The 15,306-nt window shown below is 44.6% G+C and overlaps 1 protein-coding gene across 1 annotated transcript in view; it reads left to right on the top strand.

The window, feature by feature from the left end:
- VPS53 (vacuolar protein sorting 53 homolog (S. cerevisiae)) overlaps positions 1-15,306 on the top strand; it is a 166,343-nt gene that overhangs the window by 19,515 nt on the left and 131,522 nt on the right. Inside the window, exon 4 of the mRNA XM_011956193.1 lies at positions 833-899. Coding sequence (XP_011811583.1) covers positions 833-899 — 67 coding nt within the window. The remainder of the gene's footprint in view (positions 1-832; positions 900-15,306) is intronic.

The following is a 15,306-nucleotide window of genomic DNA, read 5'->3' as shown; positions in this document are numbered from 1 at the left end:
GGAATTACAGGCATGCACCACTAGGCCCAGCTAGTTTTTGTATTTGTAGTAGAGACAGTGTTTCACTGTGTTGGCCAGGCTGGTCTTAAACACCTGCCCTCAAGTGATCCATCTGCCTCCACCTCCCAAAGTGCTGGAATTACAGGTGTAAGCCATTCTGTCTGTCCTTCTACTGGCTTTTTAATGGCTTTATTTCCCTGTTTTTATGGATTTACCTGTTTTTGTATTCCCAAGGCCTAGACGTGAAGATGGGCGTACATGTGTATCCCTTGGCCACATAACAGCTAACAGATCTGCTGGTGGGTTCGGTGGTGACCCGTGATTAAACATTGTGAACTGTGGGGGCAGAGGAGCTGGAAGCCGTCGATCTGCCTCAGACATAGATTGCATGATCAGGGCCTGGAGTGGGAAGCACTGATTCTGTCTATCGCCCTGGCTGTTTCTGCCTCCTAAGGGGACTGAGAAGGGGATTGTGTGTGAGGTAATTTGAGTTCTCTGGCGTGTTCACATAAAGGTTTAGGAACTTTGTCATTCCTGATTTACGCCATGAAAAATCCTGCAAGTTTTATTAGTCTTTTCAGACAGCTCTGACTATGAAGTGAAAATAGCCATTTTTAACAACAAGGCGATGCGTCAGTCTGCGCCGGGCTTGGCCTCCCACACGGCTGTGGCTGCCCTCCTCCTTCCTGATGTCACTCACACATGTTTGGTTTTCTGGACATTTAGGTGCAGTCTGCAGAAGTTGATGGATACATTACTCTTTTATTTTTTTCTTTGGTCAACCTAGAATAAAGAGTATTTGAATGACTGTATCCTTGAACTGTTTTGCTAGGAGACTGGATGACAATATTCGCACTGTTGTAAGAGGTCAGACGAACGTGGGGCAGGATGGACGGCAAGTAAGTAACTTATTCCTTCATATTTGCTATGCTCCCCTAGTTTCTTCTGACAGCCAGATGACCAAAATGTCGATGTGCCTTCTTGCAGAGCACTATCTGATTGAGCCGTTTCATACGTGGCAGGACAGGGCAGGGCAGGCGCCCAGAGCAGCCACGTGCTGTCACTCAGTGTCCCTTGGACCAGGACTGTGTACTGTGGCACCGCTCACTCGAGGCCAGACGAGAACACGGGAGCTTCCTTGTCTTTCTCCTTAGTGTTGGGTATCTCTTGTGCCCTCTTTTATTTTGTGGGCTGTGGCTAAAGGAGGTTGCTGCATTGGTCAGCTAAGTTGTTGGGGTTTTGATATTACTTTTGTGGCTGCAAAAGATAGTAACCTGACATAGTTATGATTTCCTCATACCTCACTTTGCCAGCAGGCAGGTAACTCAAGATTCATTTAAAAATTTTACAAGTTGGCTGGGCCCAGTGGCTCACTCCTGTAATCCCAGCACTTTGGGAGGCTGAGGTGGGTGGATAACTTGAGGCCAGGAGTTTGTGATCAGCCTGGCCAACATGGCGAAACCTGTTTCTACTAAAAATACAAAAATTAGCTGGGTGTGGTGGTGCACTGCTCTAATCCGGGCTACTCAGGAGGCTGAGGCATGAATCACTTGAACCCGGGAGCCAGAGGTTGCAGTGAGCCGAGATTGCACCACTGCACTCCAGCCTGGACGACAAGGGTGAGACTGTTTAAAAAAAAAAAACAAAGTTTTGGAAGTCTATTGGATCTGGTTAAGGAGGCTGTTGGAGGGAATAGGGAAAAGTGTGTAGGGGGAGATACTCTTTTATACTTGAGGGGCCAGATGCTACCTGTGCACCATTTCCCTTTTCATTCGATTCTGTTCTTCTGTTGAGGCGTTGTATTTCAGAACGGCTGTCTTAATGGAAATGCTAAGCATGCCTTTCTAGCCATCCTCTCTCGCCTAAGGGAGGGCGTCCTGTCCTCCCTTCTCAGCACTAACTCAGGTCAGGACTGCACCTTTGCGGTCACTTCAGTGCTGTGATTTCTCCTCTTGGACATTTTTTAGGACAGCTAATTTCTACAAATGTCCATCCTGCTGCCCAGATTTGGAGTGGGAGGAGGATAATCCTGTGCTGAGGTTTCCAGATCTCTGATAGTTCTGTTTCCTCTGCTAGTCGTTTACAGATGTTAGGAGTCTCTTTCTTTTACATCTGTAGTTTTCCCATCTGTCTGTTTTTGCTACATTATATCACTTTTTTTTCCACTTCATAGTCACTTTCCATGTGATAGCCAGTTTCCTTTGGCCTGTTTGTGAGTAGTTGGCCTTCTTGTCATCTTCAGAATTTGTGCGCAGACACATTAGATTCCTAAAAGTGTCCCTGTTTTCTGGACTCTTGCATGGTTTTCAGTCCTCGTTCCCTCGTCTTGTCTGTCGAGGTCTCGTTCCCCGTCTTGTCTGTATGTCATGAAGCATAGTTTCTTTGGCAGATGAGGCCTGTGTGAATGGGACCTGCAGAGGGGTCCTGCAGAAGGACCGGGTGGCCTCAAGCCCTCTAGCTGCACTCTGCTGCTTAGCTGTCCTAGTCTGTGTTTGATCATATCGTCTGCCTCTTCAGACACCGCGTTAGCTCTGGCCACCAAATGAAATCCAAGGCCAGGCATGGTGGCCCACACCTGCAGTCCCCACACTTTGGGAGGCAGAGGCAGAGAGATCACTTGAGCCTAGGAGTTCAAGGCCATCCTGGGCAACATGACAAAATCCCATCTCTACAAAAAGTGCAAAATTAGCTGGGCATGGTGGTGGCCTGTGCCTGTAGTCTCAGCTACTGAGGAGGCTGAGACAGGAAGATCAGCTGAGCCAGGGAGTTTGAGGCTGCCATGAGCCATGATCGCACCACCGCACTCCAGCCTGGGAAACAGAGTGAGACCCTGTTTTAAAAAATAATAATAATAAAAAAGAAAGAAAGAAATCGAAATTCCTTTGCTTGGCTTTCAAAATTCTGGTCTCCATTTCCAGTTTTGCCTCCTGTTGTATTCTGTCTACACTGAAGACTTTGTGCTCCAGGAGCGTGCCTGTGCTTTCTGGGCCTGTGCTTGTAGACTCTTTTGTGCTTGAAATGCTTTTCCTCCTATTTCTTTCAGCAGCTGCATCTCCCAATCTTACCCATCCAAGGGCCAGCTCAGATACTAGTTTCTTGACGATGTTTTCTGTCGACTTCATCTGAATACATCAAGGAATCAGAATTTTGAATTAGAAAGGATTTAAAACTCATCTGGGCCACTCCCCTCATTTTACAGAGGAGAAAATGGATTCTAGTGTCACTTGATAATCCTTTCTCCATAAATCCCACAGCCCTATTCTTGTACTTTTCATTTGGCTTTTGGGGTCTCCCTTGACTTACTAGAGAACAAGTCTCATCCCTTTAATATTTATAAGCTCCTGGAAAGTAAGAACTGTGTCTTTGTCATCTTTGTATTTCACTACACATAGGCCACATGCAATAAAATTTTATTCAGCTGAGCTGGGCACAGTGGCTCTTGCATGTAATCCCAATACTTCAGGATGTCTAGGCAGGAGGGTGACTTGAGGCCAGGAGTTTGAGACCAGCCTGGGCAACATAGCAATACTCATCTCTACAGAAAGGTAAAAGAATTATCTGGATATGGTGGTACAAGCTTCAGTGAGCTGTAATGGTGCTGCTGCACTCCAGCCCGTGTGGCAGAGTGAGACCCCATCTCCAAAAGCAACAGCAACCCCCCCCAACATTTTATGCAAGCGTATTGAATATTTTGTCTTAGATTGTTTATTAATTATAAATAAACAAAAACGTTTTATCATAAAAACATTATTTTGATGAGCAAGTGGGGGTTCTTTAAAAGTGATTTAAAACTGGCTTTGTGCGTGAAGAGTCCCCACTTGCTACTGTTGGGAATAGTCACACTACTTGTTCAGTGTGGTTCAGCTTACATTTAGAATGGCTCACTAGAAGTCTTAAAATACGGGAGTCATAGATGTTTAAAATTTCAAGAATGTGAAAATAGTGAGTGATTCATCAGCATTTTTTGTTGGGTCATGCTGTGTATAATAGATGTATATCTTTTAGTTATTTACATTTCATCCTGTGGTTCTGGACTCTTGCAGGCTAGCAGTATTGCAGAGTCAGAGCCGGATTAGACAGTCGGCGGAATGCCGCATTCTCCCCCGCCCCGTTGATAGGCTGCAGGCTGCCGCAGCAGAGCAGGTCGTATTTCAGAGAACAGGACCACATTTCCAAGAATGTTTAGATAGCATTTCAATCTGTGATGGAATTTTGTATTCGTCTCCTTAGAATCCAGACAGAAAGGAAGCCCAGAAGAAATAATTGCTTTTCCTGTCATGCCCCCATCTGTCTTTTCCAGCAGTTTGTAATGCATACTGAAGTAGAAGCTTTTTTTTTTTTTTCCAAGGAGCTCTTGGGTCCTGTCCTTGTCAACTCCTAGGGATGAAAGCCTTGCTCTCCAGCCCTGGCTGGCTGGTTTGCTAAAAGGAGTCTGTTTGACTGGCGCAGACTTGGTGGAATTATGGATGTTCCAACATACTGAGTTTTATAGGTCAAGAGGCCCCGCGTTCCCCTCTTCCCTGGAACAGAAGAGAAGTTTGCTTTCAGCATTTGCTTCCTAAGCTTCTGAAGAACACTCAGAAGGGAGTGGCAACATGGACAAAAGGAGGTTTTCCTTTTATACATTTCATCTTGATTGTGTTTCACCAGAACTGATGCGCTGCTTTTTAATTTATATTTGTTATTATTATTTTAGGGACAGGGTTCTGCCCTGTTGCTCAGGCTGGAGTACAATCATTGTTCACGGTAACCTTGAACTCCTGGGCCCAAGTGATTCTCCCACCTCAGCCTCCGAAGTAGCTGGGACTACAGGCATGCGCCACCACACACAGCTATTTTTTATTTTTTAGTTTTGGTAGAGATGGGTTCTTGCTTTGTTGCCCAGGCTGGTCTTGAACTCCTGGCCTGAAGTGATCCTCCTGCCTCGGCCTCCCAAAATGCTGAGATTATAGGCATGAGCCACTGTGCCCAGCCTAGATGTGCTTTCTGCTTCTTTATTTATTTATTTATTTTTGAGACAGAGTCTTGCTCTGTCACCCAAGCTATAGTGCAATGGTGTGATCTCAGCTTACTGCAACCTCCGCCTCCCGGGTTCAAGCGATTCTCCTGCCTTACCGTCCTGAGTAGCTGGGATTACAGGCGCCCACCACCACACCCGGCTCATTTCTGTATTTTTAGTAGAGTCTGGGTTTCACCATGTTGGTCAGGCTGGTCTCAAACTCCTGACCTCATGGTCTGCCCACCTTGACCTCCCAAAGTGCTGGGATTACAGGTGCATGCCACCATGCCCGGCTAATTTTTGCATTTTTAGTAGAGACAGGGTTTCGCCATATTGGTCAGGCTGGTCTCAAACTCCTGACCTCATGGTCCACCCGCCTCGGCCTCCCAAAGTGCTGGGTACAGGCGTGAGCCACCGCGCCCAGCTAGATGTGCTTCTTAATCTGTAATAAGGGGAAAGTGTTTACTTCACGTTCATGGTGTCTTAAATGACATTTTTAGCAGAAAAGTTCTTTTTGAAAAGCAATGTTTTTGACTCAAAAATTATTTGGGGGTAAGGAATGATTTAAATATTGAAGACATAATTAGGTCATTTCTTGAGCTTCTTGAAGTTTCTGAAATACCAGCCGCTTGGATAAATTCTGCTAAACGTTTGAAGAGTCTTTGGTTTTTGACCGCCTCCTATGTGGGCCGGCTGGAACTGGTCTAGTCTGTAACCTCTTCTAACCGGATGATGATGCTCTTACAAGGTTTATGTGGCACTGAATCTTCCCCATTTTTATCTGTTGAAATCATCAGTCAAAAGCTTTAATTAAATGCCCACATGTTTGAAACTTTGTGGATGAGTCAGTTCAACAAGTACGTGATGTGATATGGTATGAAATTTAGGCAGCTTCCCAAGAATTAAAATGGATGGCCTGAATGTGGGTGAAAGAGCGGTGAATGGAGGGGCGGGCTAGAGGAGGAAAAAGCCGGCAGTGGGAAGTTTCAAGAGTGGCCAAACGTTGACCAGTTGTCAGTAAGCTCTCAGACTCACAGGAGAGGGCCAGCCGCCGAGTTTCTGTCTCTTCAGTGGAGCCTGGCTGCAATGTAGCTGTTTCTTTCATCAGAATAAGAGTAAGGTTTGGGAGGAGAAGAGAATGATTACAAGTCGTCCCCACTTATCTGTGGGGGATACATTCCAAGACCCCCAGTGGATGCCTGAAACCCAGAGAGTAGCAAACTCTATATATACCGTATTTTTTCCTATGTATACACACCTGTGATAAATTTTAGTATGCAAATTAGGCACAGTAAGAGATTAACCACAATAACTAAAAATAAAATAGCACAATTATGACAGTATTCCAGCATCAGTCCTCTTGTGATTTGGAGCTGTATGTAATAGCCGAGATGGCTGCTGAGTGACTAATAGACAGGTTCTGTATTCAGCGTGGATATTCTGAGTGGAGGAATGATTTGTGACCTGGTCAGGACAGAATTGGGTGGTGCAAGATTTTATCACGTTACTCAGAATGGCACATAATTAAAAATTTACTAATTGTCTGTATCTGGAATTTTCCATTTAATATTTTTGGACCACAGTCAACTACAGGTAGCTAAAACCTCAAAAAGTGAACTGCTGATAAGGAGGGGGTGCTGTATTGCTCACTCCTTCGCTTTGGAAGAAGGATTAGGTAATTATAGTACAATCTTCCACCCAAGTCAGGAGTCCTTTGTATTACATCTCTGACATTTCCTTACCCTGCAGAAGCTTGGATACTTTCAATGATGGGGAGGTTGCTACTTTGTGGGTCCACAGGACAGACTAATTCAGTTTTCCAGCTTTAGTTGTGAGAAACTCCTTTCTTAGACTGAAATGAAATAGTGAGATAGACTTCATTGTAACTGCTTGTTGATCTTAGTTCTGCCAGCTGGAAGGGTATAAGCCTAATCCCTTTTCCTTATTACAGCTTCTGAAATTGAAAATGGATATTATGGTCCTAAGTGTTCCCTTTTCTAGGCTAACCATTCTTAGTTTCTTTATAATGTAATTTCCAGACCCTTTATCATCCTTGCTCTTGATAGCTGTTTGTCAGCATCCCTCTTAAAATGTGACTCCCAGGAGTGGACATGCTGTGTCAACATACAGTGAGACAGTTGACCTCCTTGTTCTGGGCTGAGCTCATTAACTTAGGGACTGGGGGTTCGGAGTGTCTGTCAACTCCCTGAAATTAACTGTAAATTTTTGTACGTCTAGACATATTTATGGGAGGAAAACTTACTGATTTTTCTAGATTTCCTAAGGAGTCTATGACTCTTCAAAACTTAAGGGCCACCAGTTGTAGACACTGTTCTTCCATTACCTTGGATTTGGTGAGATTTTTGATTTTAGACACTGTTCTTCCATTACCTAGGACTTGCTGAGGTTTTTGGCAGCCGTATTACATGTGGCTTCTACTGAGTTGGCAGTCACCTGAAACCCCCGGGTCAAGGGTTGCAAACAGATGTCCACGGAGCTAGGAAAGTAACCTAAATGGTGTAAGCCGGCTAGTGTGTGTCCGGATACACCCAGGGGAGTGAATGCCCTGTCCTGAGGGGATGGTCACAGGTGAATTCTAACCAGCTGTGGTCACGTCTGAATGCAGACCTGGAATTGCCAGATCTGTCAGTTTTTTAAGAGAAGCCGGAAATCCGGATTTTCATGTGACTCTCACAGTTGTTAACCATTGGCTTAGTGTTTTCCACAAACGCTGCGAAGGCCAAACAGAACACACCTGTGGGCAGTGCTGTCCCCGCCTTTCTTCATGTGACTTTCCTCTAAACTTTCTCCACCTGTTTGTGCAAGAGGTTCTTTGAAATTGTCGGACTGTGTGTGTCTCAGCTTTCGTTCATCCCACTAGTTCTGCTCGATTGTTTATCCCGTCAAGACCTTTGGGAACCTTGATGACCTCCCACTTTATCATTAGCAGATTTGCCAGACATGCCTGCTGTGTCTTCATTCAAGCTGTAGATGCAAAGGCGGAATGGGGTGGATTCGGAGCCATGTGACCTGCCGTCAGAGGCTTCCTGTTCTTTTCTTCCTCCTCACTTCAGCGCAAAGTGCCAGACCCACAACACAGGATTTCTGCCTGTCCGTGCATGTCGTCCGGGGCTGTGTTTCTTCATCCTTCCATGTCTTGATTTTCACCAAAAAAGGAGGCTATTAATACTTGCCTTCTTCACTGTTACATAGAGATATCATAAAGATTTATGAACTAAAGCCGCAAAGTACATTGCCTTCCAAGGAGAAAGTGTTCCTTGCTTTTTTCCTCAAAATTAACATATTATGCAATTCAAGCATTAGAACAAAAATAGGCTGGGCTTGGTAGCTTACGCCTGTAATCCCAACACTTTGGGAGGTGGAGGTGGGCGAATCACCTGGGATCAGGAGTTCAAGACCAGCCTGGCCAACATTGTGAAACCTGGGCTTTACTCAAAATACAAAAATTAGCCGGATGCAGTGGTGCGTGCCCTTAGTCCCAGCTACTCAGGAGGCTGAGGCTGGAGAATCACTTGAACCTGGGAGGTGGAGGTTGCAGTGAGCTGAGATGGCGCCACTGCACCGCAGCCTGGGTGACAGAGTGAAACTCCATCTCAAAAAAAAAAAAAAAAAATTAGTCCAGCATGGTGACACAAACCTAGAGTCCTGGCTACTCAGGAGTTTGAGGTGGGGGATTGTGTGAGCCCAGGGGCTTGAGGCTACAGCAACCTGTGGTGGCTCCACTGCACTGCAGCCTGAGGACCCTGCCTCAAGTGCAAAGAACAAAAATAACTGCTCTGCAAGACTGACTTCCCAGCATGGCATTGATCTTCGTTATGTGGGATTTTGAATTTGTCATTGTCAGCTTGCTGGAAGGAGAATTTATATTCTTATTTATCCTCCATCACTTTCAATTGGTCCTTTCTCTCATTCTCTTGGGAGGAAAACGAAGCCCATCGATGGACAGAAATGGAAGAAAATGAATGGCATTAGTATTAAAGGGACCACAAAGAGTTTGGAAAAAAATGGCGGTTGCTCCTTGCTTCCTCCTGCTAGAACGCACCACAGCTGAAGCGACTGAGCTTTTAAAGCATGGCCTCAAAGTTTCCCACTCGTGGCCAAGAATGGCTGGACGGTTTTTGTTTCTTTTCAGTTACTGTTTTTTGCGTTGTACTTTTCAGCGTGTCTTCAAATAACACTAAACTTCAGGAATTGCTGTGGTTTGGGCATGACCTGGGAGTATCGTCAGCACCATGATCTGTGTGGCAGCCCTGGAGTCGGGTTGTTAGAAAAGCCTTTTGTAGGGGCCGAGTTTTGATTCGGGCTCAGTCATTTCCCAACCAGGATTTCTTACATCTAGTGCAGAGGTCAAGGTTGGCTTGCCTTTGTCAAGTTGAATCTGGCAACTGTGCATTTCGCCTGCTTCCAGAGTGCTGCTGATTGTAGTTGGGGCGGGGCCAGCGACTGTTCATTTTGCTTGCTCGTAGAGTGCTGTTGATTATAGTTGAGGTGGGGCCGGCAACTGTTCATTTTGCCTGCTCTAGAGTGCTGTTGATTGTAGTTGAGGCGGGGACTCATAAAATGTCCATTAATTGTTTAACAGTGTAGTGCACCTGGGTTTGGTCTCACTACCATTCTTCATCCTGTTTATTGCACACGAGCCTTGTGTATTAGTCTGTTCTCACACTGCTATGAAGAAGTAGCTTAGACAGGGTAATTTATAAAGGAAAAAGGTTTAGTTGACTCACAGTTCTGCTTGGCTGGGGATGCCTCAGGCAACTTACAATCATGGTGGAAAGGGAAGCAAACCCATCCTTCCTCACAAGGTGGCAAGAGAGAGGAAGAACGAGAGCTGAGCGAAGGGGGAAGCCTCTTATAAAACCATCAGATCTTGTGAGAAGTTACTGTCACGTGAATGGAATGGGAGAAACCACCCTGTGATTCAGTGACTTCCCACCAGGTCCCTCCTATGACGTGGGGGGCTTTGGGGAACTGCAGTTCAAGATGGGATTTGGGTGGGGACACAGCCAAACCGTGTCACCTTGATAGTGCTGTTTTGGCAGGGAGACATGTCTGCGGCATATTTGGAACACTTTGCCATGTGTCCTCTAAAATCCCTCATTTTTAGAAAAGCTGTAAGGAATCCAAATAGCTGTATTTCGTCTCCTCTATGTACAGTGGAGGATTGGGCATTTTATTTGAATTCTCTAAGGATTGGAGTAATTAGATATTTTCAGTCATGTAACATTGGATGGCATCCTGGTAAAGTGAAAAAAGTTTGAGCTTTGAATTTAAATTTTGTCTCTGCTGTTGTCTGTGTGACCTTGGACAAGACACTTAACTTTTCATCTGTGACATGGAGATAATAATACCTGCCTCGGGGTTAGGGGGGATTAGAATTAATATACTTTATTTTATTTATCTGCTTATTTAATTATTTCTTTATGTATTTATTTTTGAGACAGGGTCTTAACTTTGTTGCCCAGGCTAGAGTGCAGTGGTGCAATCACAGCTCGCTGCAGCCTCAACCTCCTGGGCTCAAGTGATCCTCTCACTTCAGTCTCCCAAGTAGCTGGAACCACAGGCACTTGCCACCATGCTCATCTTTTTTTTTTTTTTTTTTTGAGACGGAGCCTTGCTGTCTGTCTAAGCTGGAGTGCAATGGTGCGATCTCGGCTCGCTGCAACCTCTGCCTCCCAGGTTCAAGTGATTCCCCTGCCTCAGCCTCCCAAGTAGCTGGGACTATAGGCGTGCGCCACCACACCAGGCTAATTTGTTGTATTTTAGTAGAGATGGGGTTTCACCATGTTGGCCAGGATGGTCTCGATCTCCTGACCTCGTGATCCACCTGCCTCGGCCTCCCAAAGTGCTGGGATTACAGGCGTGAGCCACTGCACCTGGCCTTTTTTTTTTTTTATTTTGAGATGGAGTCTCGCTCTGTCACCCAGGCTGGAGTGCAGTGTTACGATCTCAGCTCACTGCAAGCTCCATCTCCCGGGTTCAAGTGATTCTTCCTGCCTCATCCTCCCGAGTAGCTGAGTTTATAGGGGCCCGCTATCATGCCTGGCTAATTTTTATATTTTTAGTAGAGACGGGGTTTCACCATGTTGGCCAGGCTGGTCTCAAACTCCTGAGCTCAGGTGATCCACTCGCCTCGGCCTCCCAAAATGCTGGGATTACAGGTGTGAGCCACTGCGCCTGGCCAACTTGTTGATTTAAAAAAAGAAAGAAAAGAAATCTCTGGGACTTTGATTGGGATTGCGTTGAATCTATAGATCAATTGAGGGAGAATTGACATCTTTACAATATTAAATCTTCCAATGTATGAACATGGAATATTTCGTCATATATTTAGGTCTTTAGTTTCTCTCAACAGTGTGTTTTAGTTAGTAGTATACAGATCTTGCTCATATTTTGCTAGATTTTTACTAAATATTTTATGGTTTTTGTTATAAATAGTATCTCTTAAAAATTTAAATTTCCAGTTGTCTCTTGCTAGTTGTGGAAGTGTAATTGATTTTTATTTATTGACCTTATACTGTGCAGCTTTGCTGAACTTACCTATTAGTTTCAGGAATTTTTTTTTGTAGGCTTTTGGGATTTTTAAAAAGTAGATAATCATCTTACCTATGAATAAAGGCAATTTTACTTTTTGCCTTATTGCTCTGGTAGGACCTACAGTGTGATATGGCATAAAATCGGTGAAAGTGAGTATTTTGCTTTGTTCCCATGGTATAGTTGGATTTAAATCTACATCTTGCTCGTTTTCTGTTTGTTCTTGTACTTCCTAGTCCTAGGCTCACAGTGTGTGTCTTTATCACAGTCATGTTGTCACTGATACCACAATGATGACATTGCATCACTTCCCACGTGGTGTGAGAATCTTATAATAGTAGACTTCCGACTCCTTCCTCACATCCTCTCTGCATTCCACTGTGTCCCGCGTCTTGTTTTTGTGTATTATGAACGCCATCCCTGTGGCTATTTTTGCTTTTTAGAGTAATTAAAAATAAATTTTTTTTTTTTTTTTTGAGACGGAGTCTCGCTCTGTCGCCCAGGCTGGAGTGCAGTGGCCGGATCTCAGCTCACTGCAAGCTCCGCCTCCCGGGGTTTACGCCATTCTCCTGCCTCAGCCTCCCGAGTAGCTGGGACTACAGGCGCCTGCCACCTCGCCCGGCTAGTTTTTTGTATTTTTTAGTAGAGACGGGGTTTCACCATGTTAGCCAGGATGGTCTCGATCTCCTGACCTCGTGATCCGCCCGTCTCGGCCTCCCAAGGTGCTGGGATTACAGGCTTGAGCCACCGCGCCCGGCCAAAAATAAATTTTAAAATATTTTTATTGTTGTTCAGTTTTCAAGTTTCTACATTTATTTTATATTTTTAAGAGATGGGGTCTTGCCATGTTGCCGAAGCTGGCCTCAAACTCTTTGGCTCAAGTGATCTTCCTGCCTCAGCCTCCTGAGTAGCCACCACACCCAGCTATTTTATTTTATGTTTTAAGAAGTAAACTGTATTGTACATATTTACGGTGTATAACATAGGATACATATAGACAGTAAAATAGCTTAGAGAGAAGCAAATTAACATATTTGTCACCTCTCATAGTTCTCATTTTTATGTCCTTACATCTGAGTTTTTTCTGTACCATATTTCCTCTGCCTCATGAACTTCCTTTAGTATTTCTTATAACACAGTCTGCTGGCAATAAATGCTCTCAGCTTTTCTTTGCTTGAAAAGTTTTAATTTTGCTTTTTTTTTAAAAAAAGAGTTTTGCTTGGTTTAGGACTGTAGGTTGGCAGTTTTGTTGGTTTTTTTTTTTGTTTTTAGTACTTTAAAAATGTCAGTCTTGACCGGGCGCGGTGGCTCAAGCCTGTAATCCCAGCACTTTGGGAGGCCGAGACGGGCGGATCACGAGGTCAGGAGATCGAGACCATCCTGGCTAACATGGTGAAACCCCGTCTCTACTAAAAAATACAAAAAACTAGCCGGGCGAGGTGGCAGGCGCCTGTAGTCCCAGCTACTCGGGAGGCTGAGGCAGGAGAATGGCGTGAGCCCCGAGAGGCGGAGCTTGCAGTGAGCTGAGATCCGGCCACTGCACTCCAGCCTGGGCGACAGAGCGAGACTCCGTCTCAAAAAAAAAAAAAAAAAAAAGTCAGTCTTTGTCTTCTAGCTTTCATTGTTCCTGAGAAGTCAAGCCTTATTCTGCTTGGGATCTCAGCACTTGGATCAGTGGTTTAATGCCTTTCGCTTAAAAAAAAATTCTCAGCTGCTATCTCTTCAAATGTTTCTGTTCTGTCCGCTCTTCCTCCTGTAATTCAACTTACGTATCTTTTAGAACATTTAATACTGTGCTGCATGTGTTGAGTTTTCTTTTCTTTTTTCCTCTTTATTTTTCAGTTTGGGTACTTTCTATTGACCCACCTTAAAGTTCACTGATCCTTTTTTTGCTGTGTCGGGTGTGATGAGGCTCTTGAAGGAATTCTTCAGCTCTGACACTGTCCTTTTTTCTAGCCTTTCCCTTTGACTCTTTCTTACAATTTCCTGCTCTCTGCTGCAATTCCTCATCTGCTCATTCATGTAAAACACCTTTTCTACCAGATTCTTTCACATATTATTCATTGTCATTTAAAAATCCCCTGCTCTGTAACGTATCTAATAGTTATAACAAATGGCTCTTCTTTGAGACAGCTTCTTGTAGGTTGCTTTGTCTCTTAACAGTGGGTTGCTTTTCCTTTCTTCCCTTTCTTCTTTTTTTTCCTCTTTGGCATATATGTATCTTCACATTTTTTATTGAATGCCAGGCATTTTGTGTAGAAGAGGAGAGAGTGCCACCATTTTTTCCTCGTGAACACCCAGTGAAGGTCTTGGAAAAGAGCCTGAGAGTGGGTGCAAACCCACCTGTGCTCCCACTTCCCAGGCCTCCCGACCATTGCGCCAGCCCACACTTAGCCTTTAGTAACTTGTTAAAACTTTTAGTTCGGCCCTCTCACCTGCATGTGTGGCACACCCCTGTCTTCCTCACATGCCCTGCTACATGGGAGACGGTCTCCTGTCTGGTCTTTCCTTGGGGAGCGCCTTCCTTCTTGGATTTCAGGATACTTCGTTGCCTTTAGCTCTCTACAGGTTCAAGAAAACTTGTAGTTTTTAGTTTCCTTTTTCCTCATTGTCAGTGTAAGAGCAGCACTCTTTCTGGCGTTCTGCATCCTAGGCAGACGCACAGCTGATCAGTGGCTTTTAATGCAGCATAGTATGGCAAGTTCATCAATGGAACTTCAAATTCCACCTTGTAACTAATCCTCAAGAATCTACCACTTTTTGAGTTTTAGTGTAGTTTAAAAAAGGATTATCAGCAAGTACCTGAAAAGGGCTATTGTGTTTAAAGTGTTTTGTTCTATTCATAGCAGCCTGAATAGACTAAGAAATGGGTATTAAAGTATTTCTTCCTTTTCTAATGACATATATCTATGTGAAGCCAGATTTTCTTCATATTTTCAACCAAAACAACATACCACAACACAGAAATGTTGGTGTCCCCCACAATTCCTGTGTTGGAACTGAATCCCTATTGTGACAGGATTTAGAAGCAGGGCATTTGGGAGGTGATTGAGTCACAAGGTGTCTGCCCTCATCTGTGAGATCAGTATCCTCATAAAAGACTTTTGAAGAATGGCGGTTTGCCCCTTCCCTCATGTGAGGACACACAGAAGATTCCATTTGTGAGGACAGGGCCCTCACCAGGCACCAGATCTCCTGGTGCCTGCATCTTGGACTTTCTAGCTTCCAGAACTGTTAACAATTTCTGTTGTTTAGAAATTACCCAGTTCAAAGTATTTGGTTATATTAACAGCAGCCTAAATAGACAAAGAGATGGGTATCAAAGTATTTCTTCCTTTTCTAACTCCAGATATCTATATGAAGCCAGATTTTCTTCATATTTTCAACCAAAACAACATGTCACAACAGATTCAATACAGAAGCATGCATGGGAGCCCAGCTGGTGTTTGTCAGAGCAGACACTAAAGATTTTTGCAGAGCACACCAGCAGTGCCACTCTTCTCAAGAAGTTTGTTTCGTAGGCTGGGCACAGTGGCTCACGCCTGGAATCCCAGCACTTTGGGAGGCCGAGGCAGGCAGATCATGAGGTCAGGAGTTCGAGACCAGCCTGGCCAATATGGTGAAACCGTGTCTCTACTACAAATACAAAAATTAGCCGAGTGTAGTGGCGCACGCCCGTAGTCCCAGCTACTTGGGAGGCTGAGGCAGGAGGATCACTTGAGCCCAGGGGCTTGAGGCTACAGCAACCTGTG

The sequence above is a fragment of the Colobus angolensis genome, unplaced genomic scaffold (genome assembly GCF_000951035.1).
Source record: "Colobus angolensis palliatus isolate OR3802 unplaced genomic scaffold, Cang.pa_1.0 Scaffold110, whole genome shotgun sequence".
Classification (NCBI taxonomy): Eukaryota; Metazoa; Chordata; class Mammalia; order Primates; family Cercopithecidae; genus Colobus; species Colobus angolensis.
The sequence above is the reverse complement of the archived record's forward strand: the minus strand, read 5'-3'. Positions and strand labels throughout refer to the sequence as shown.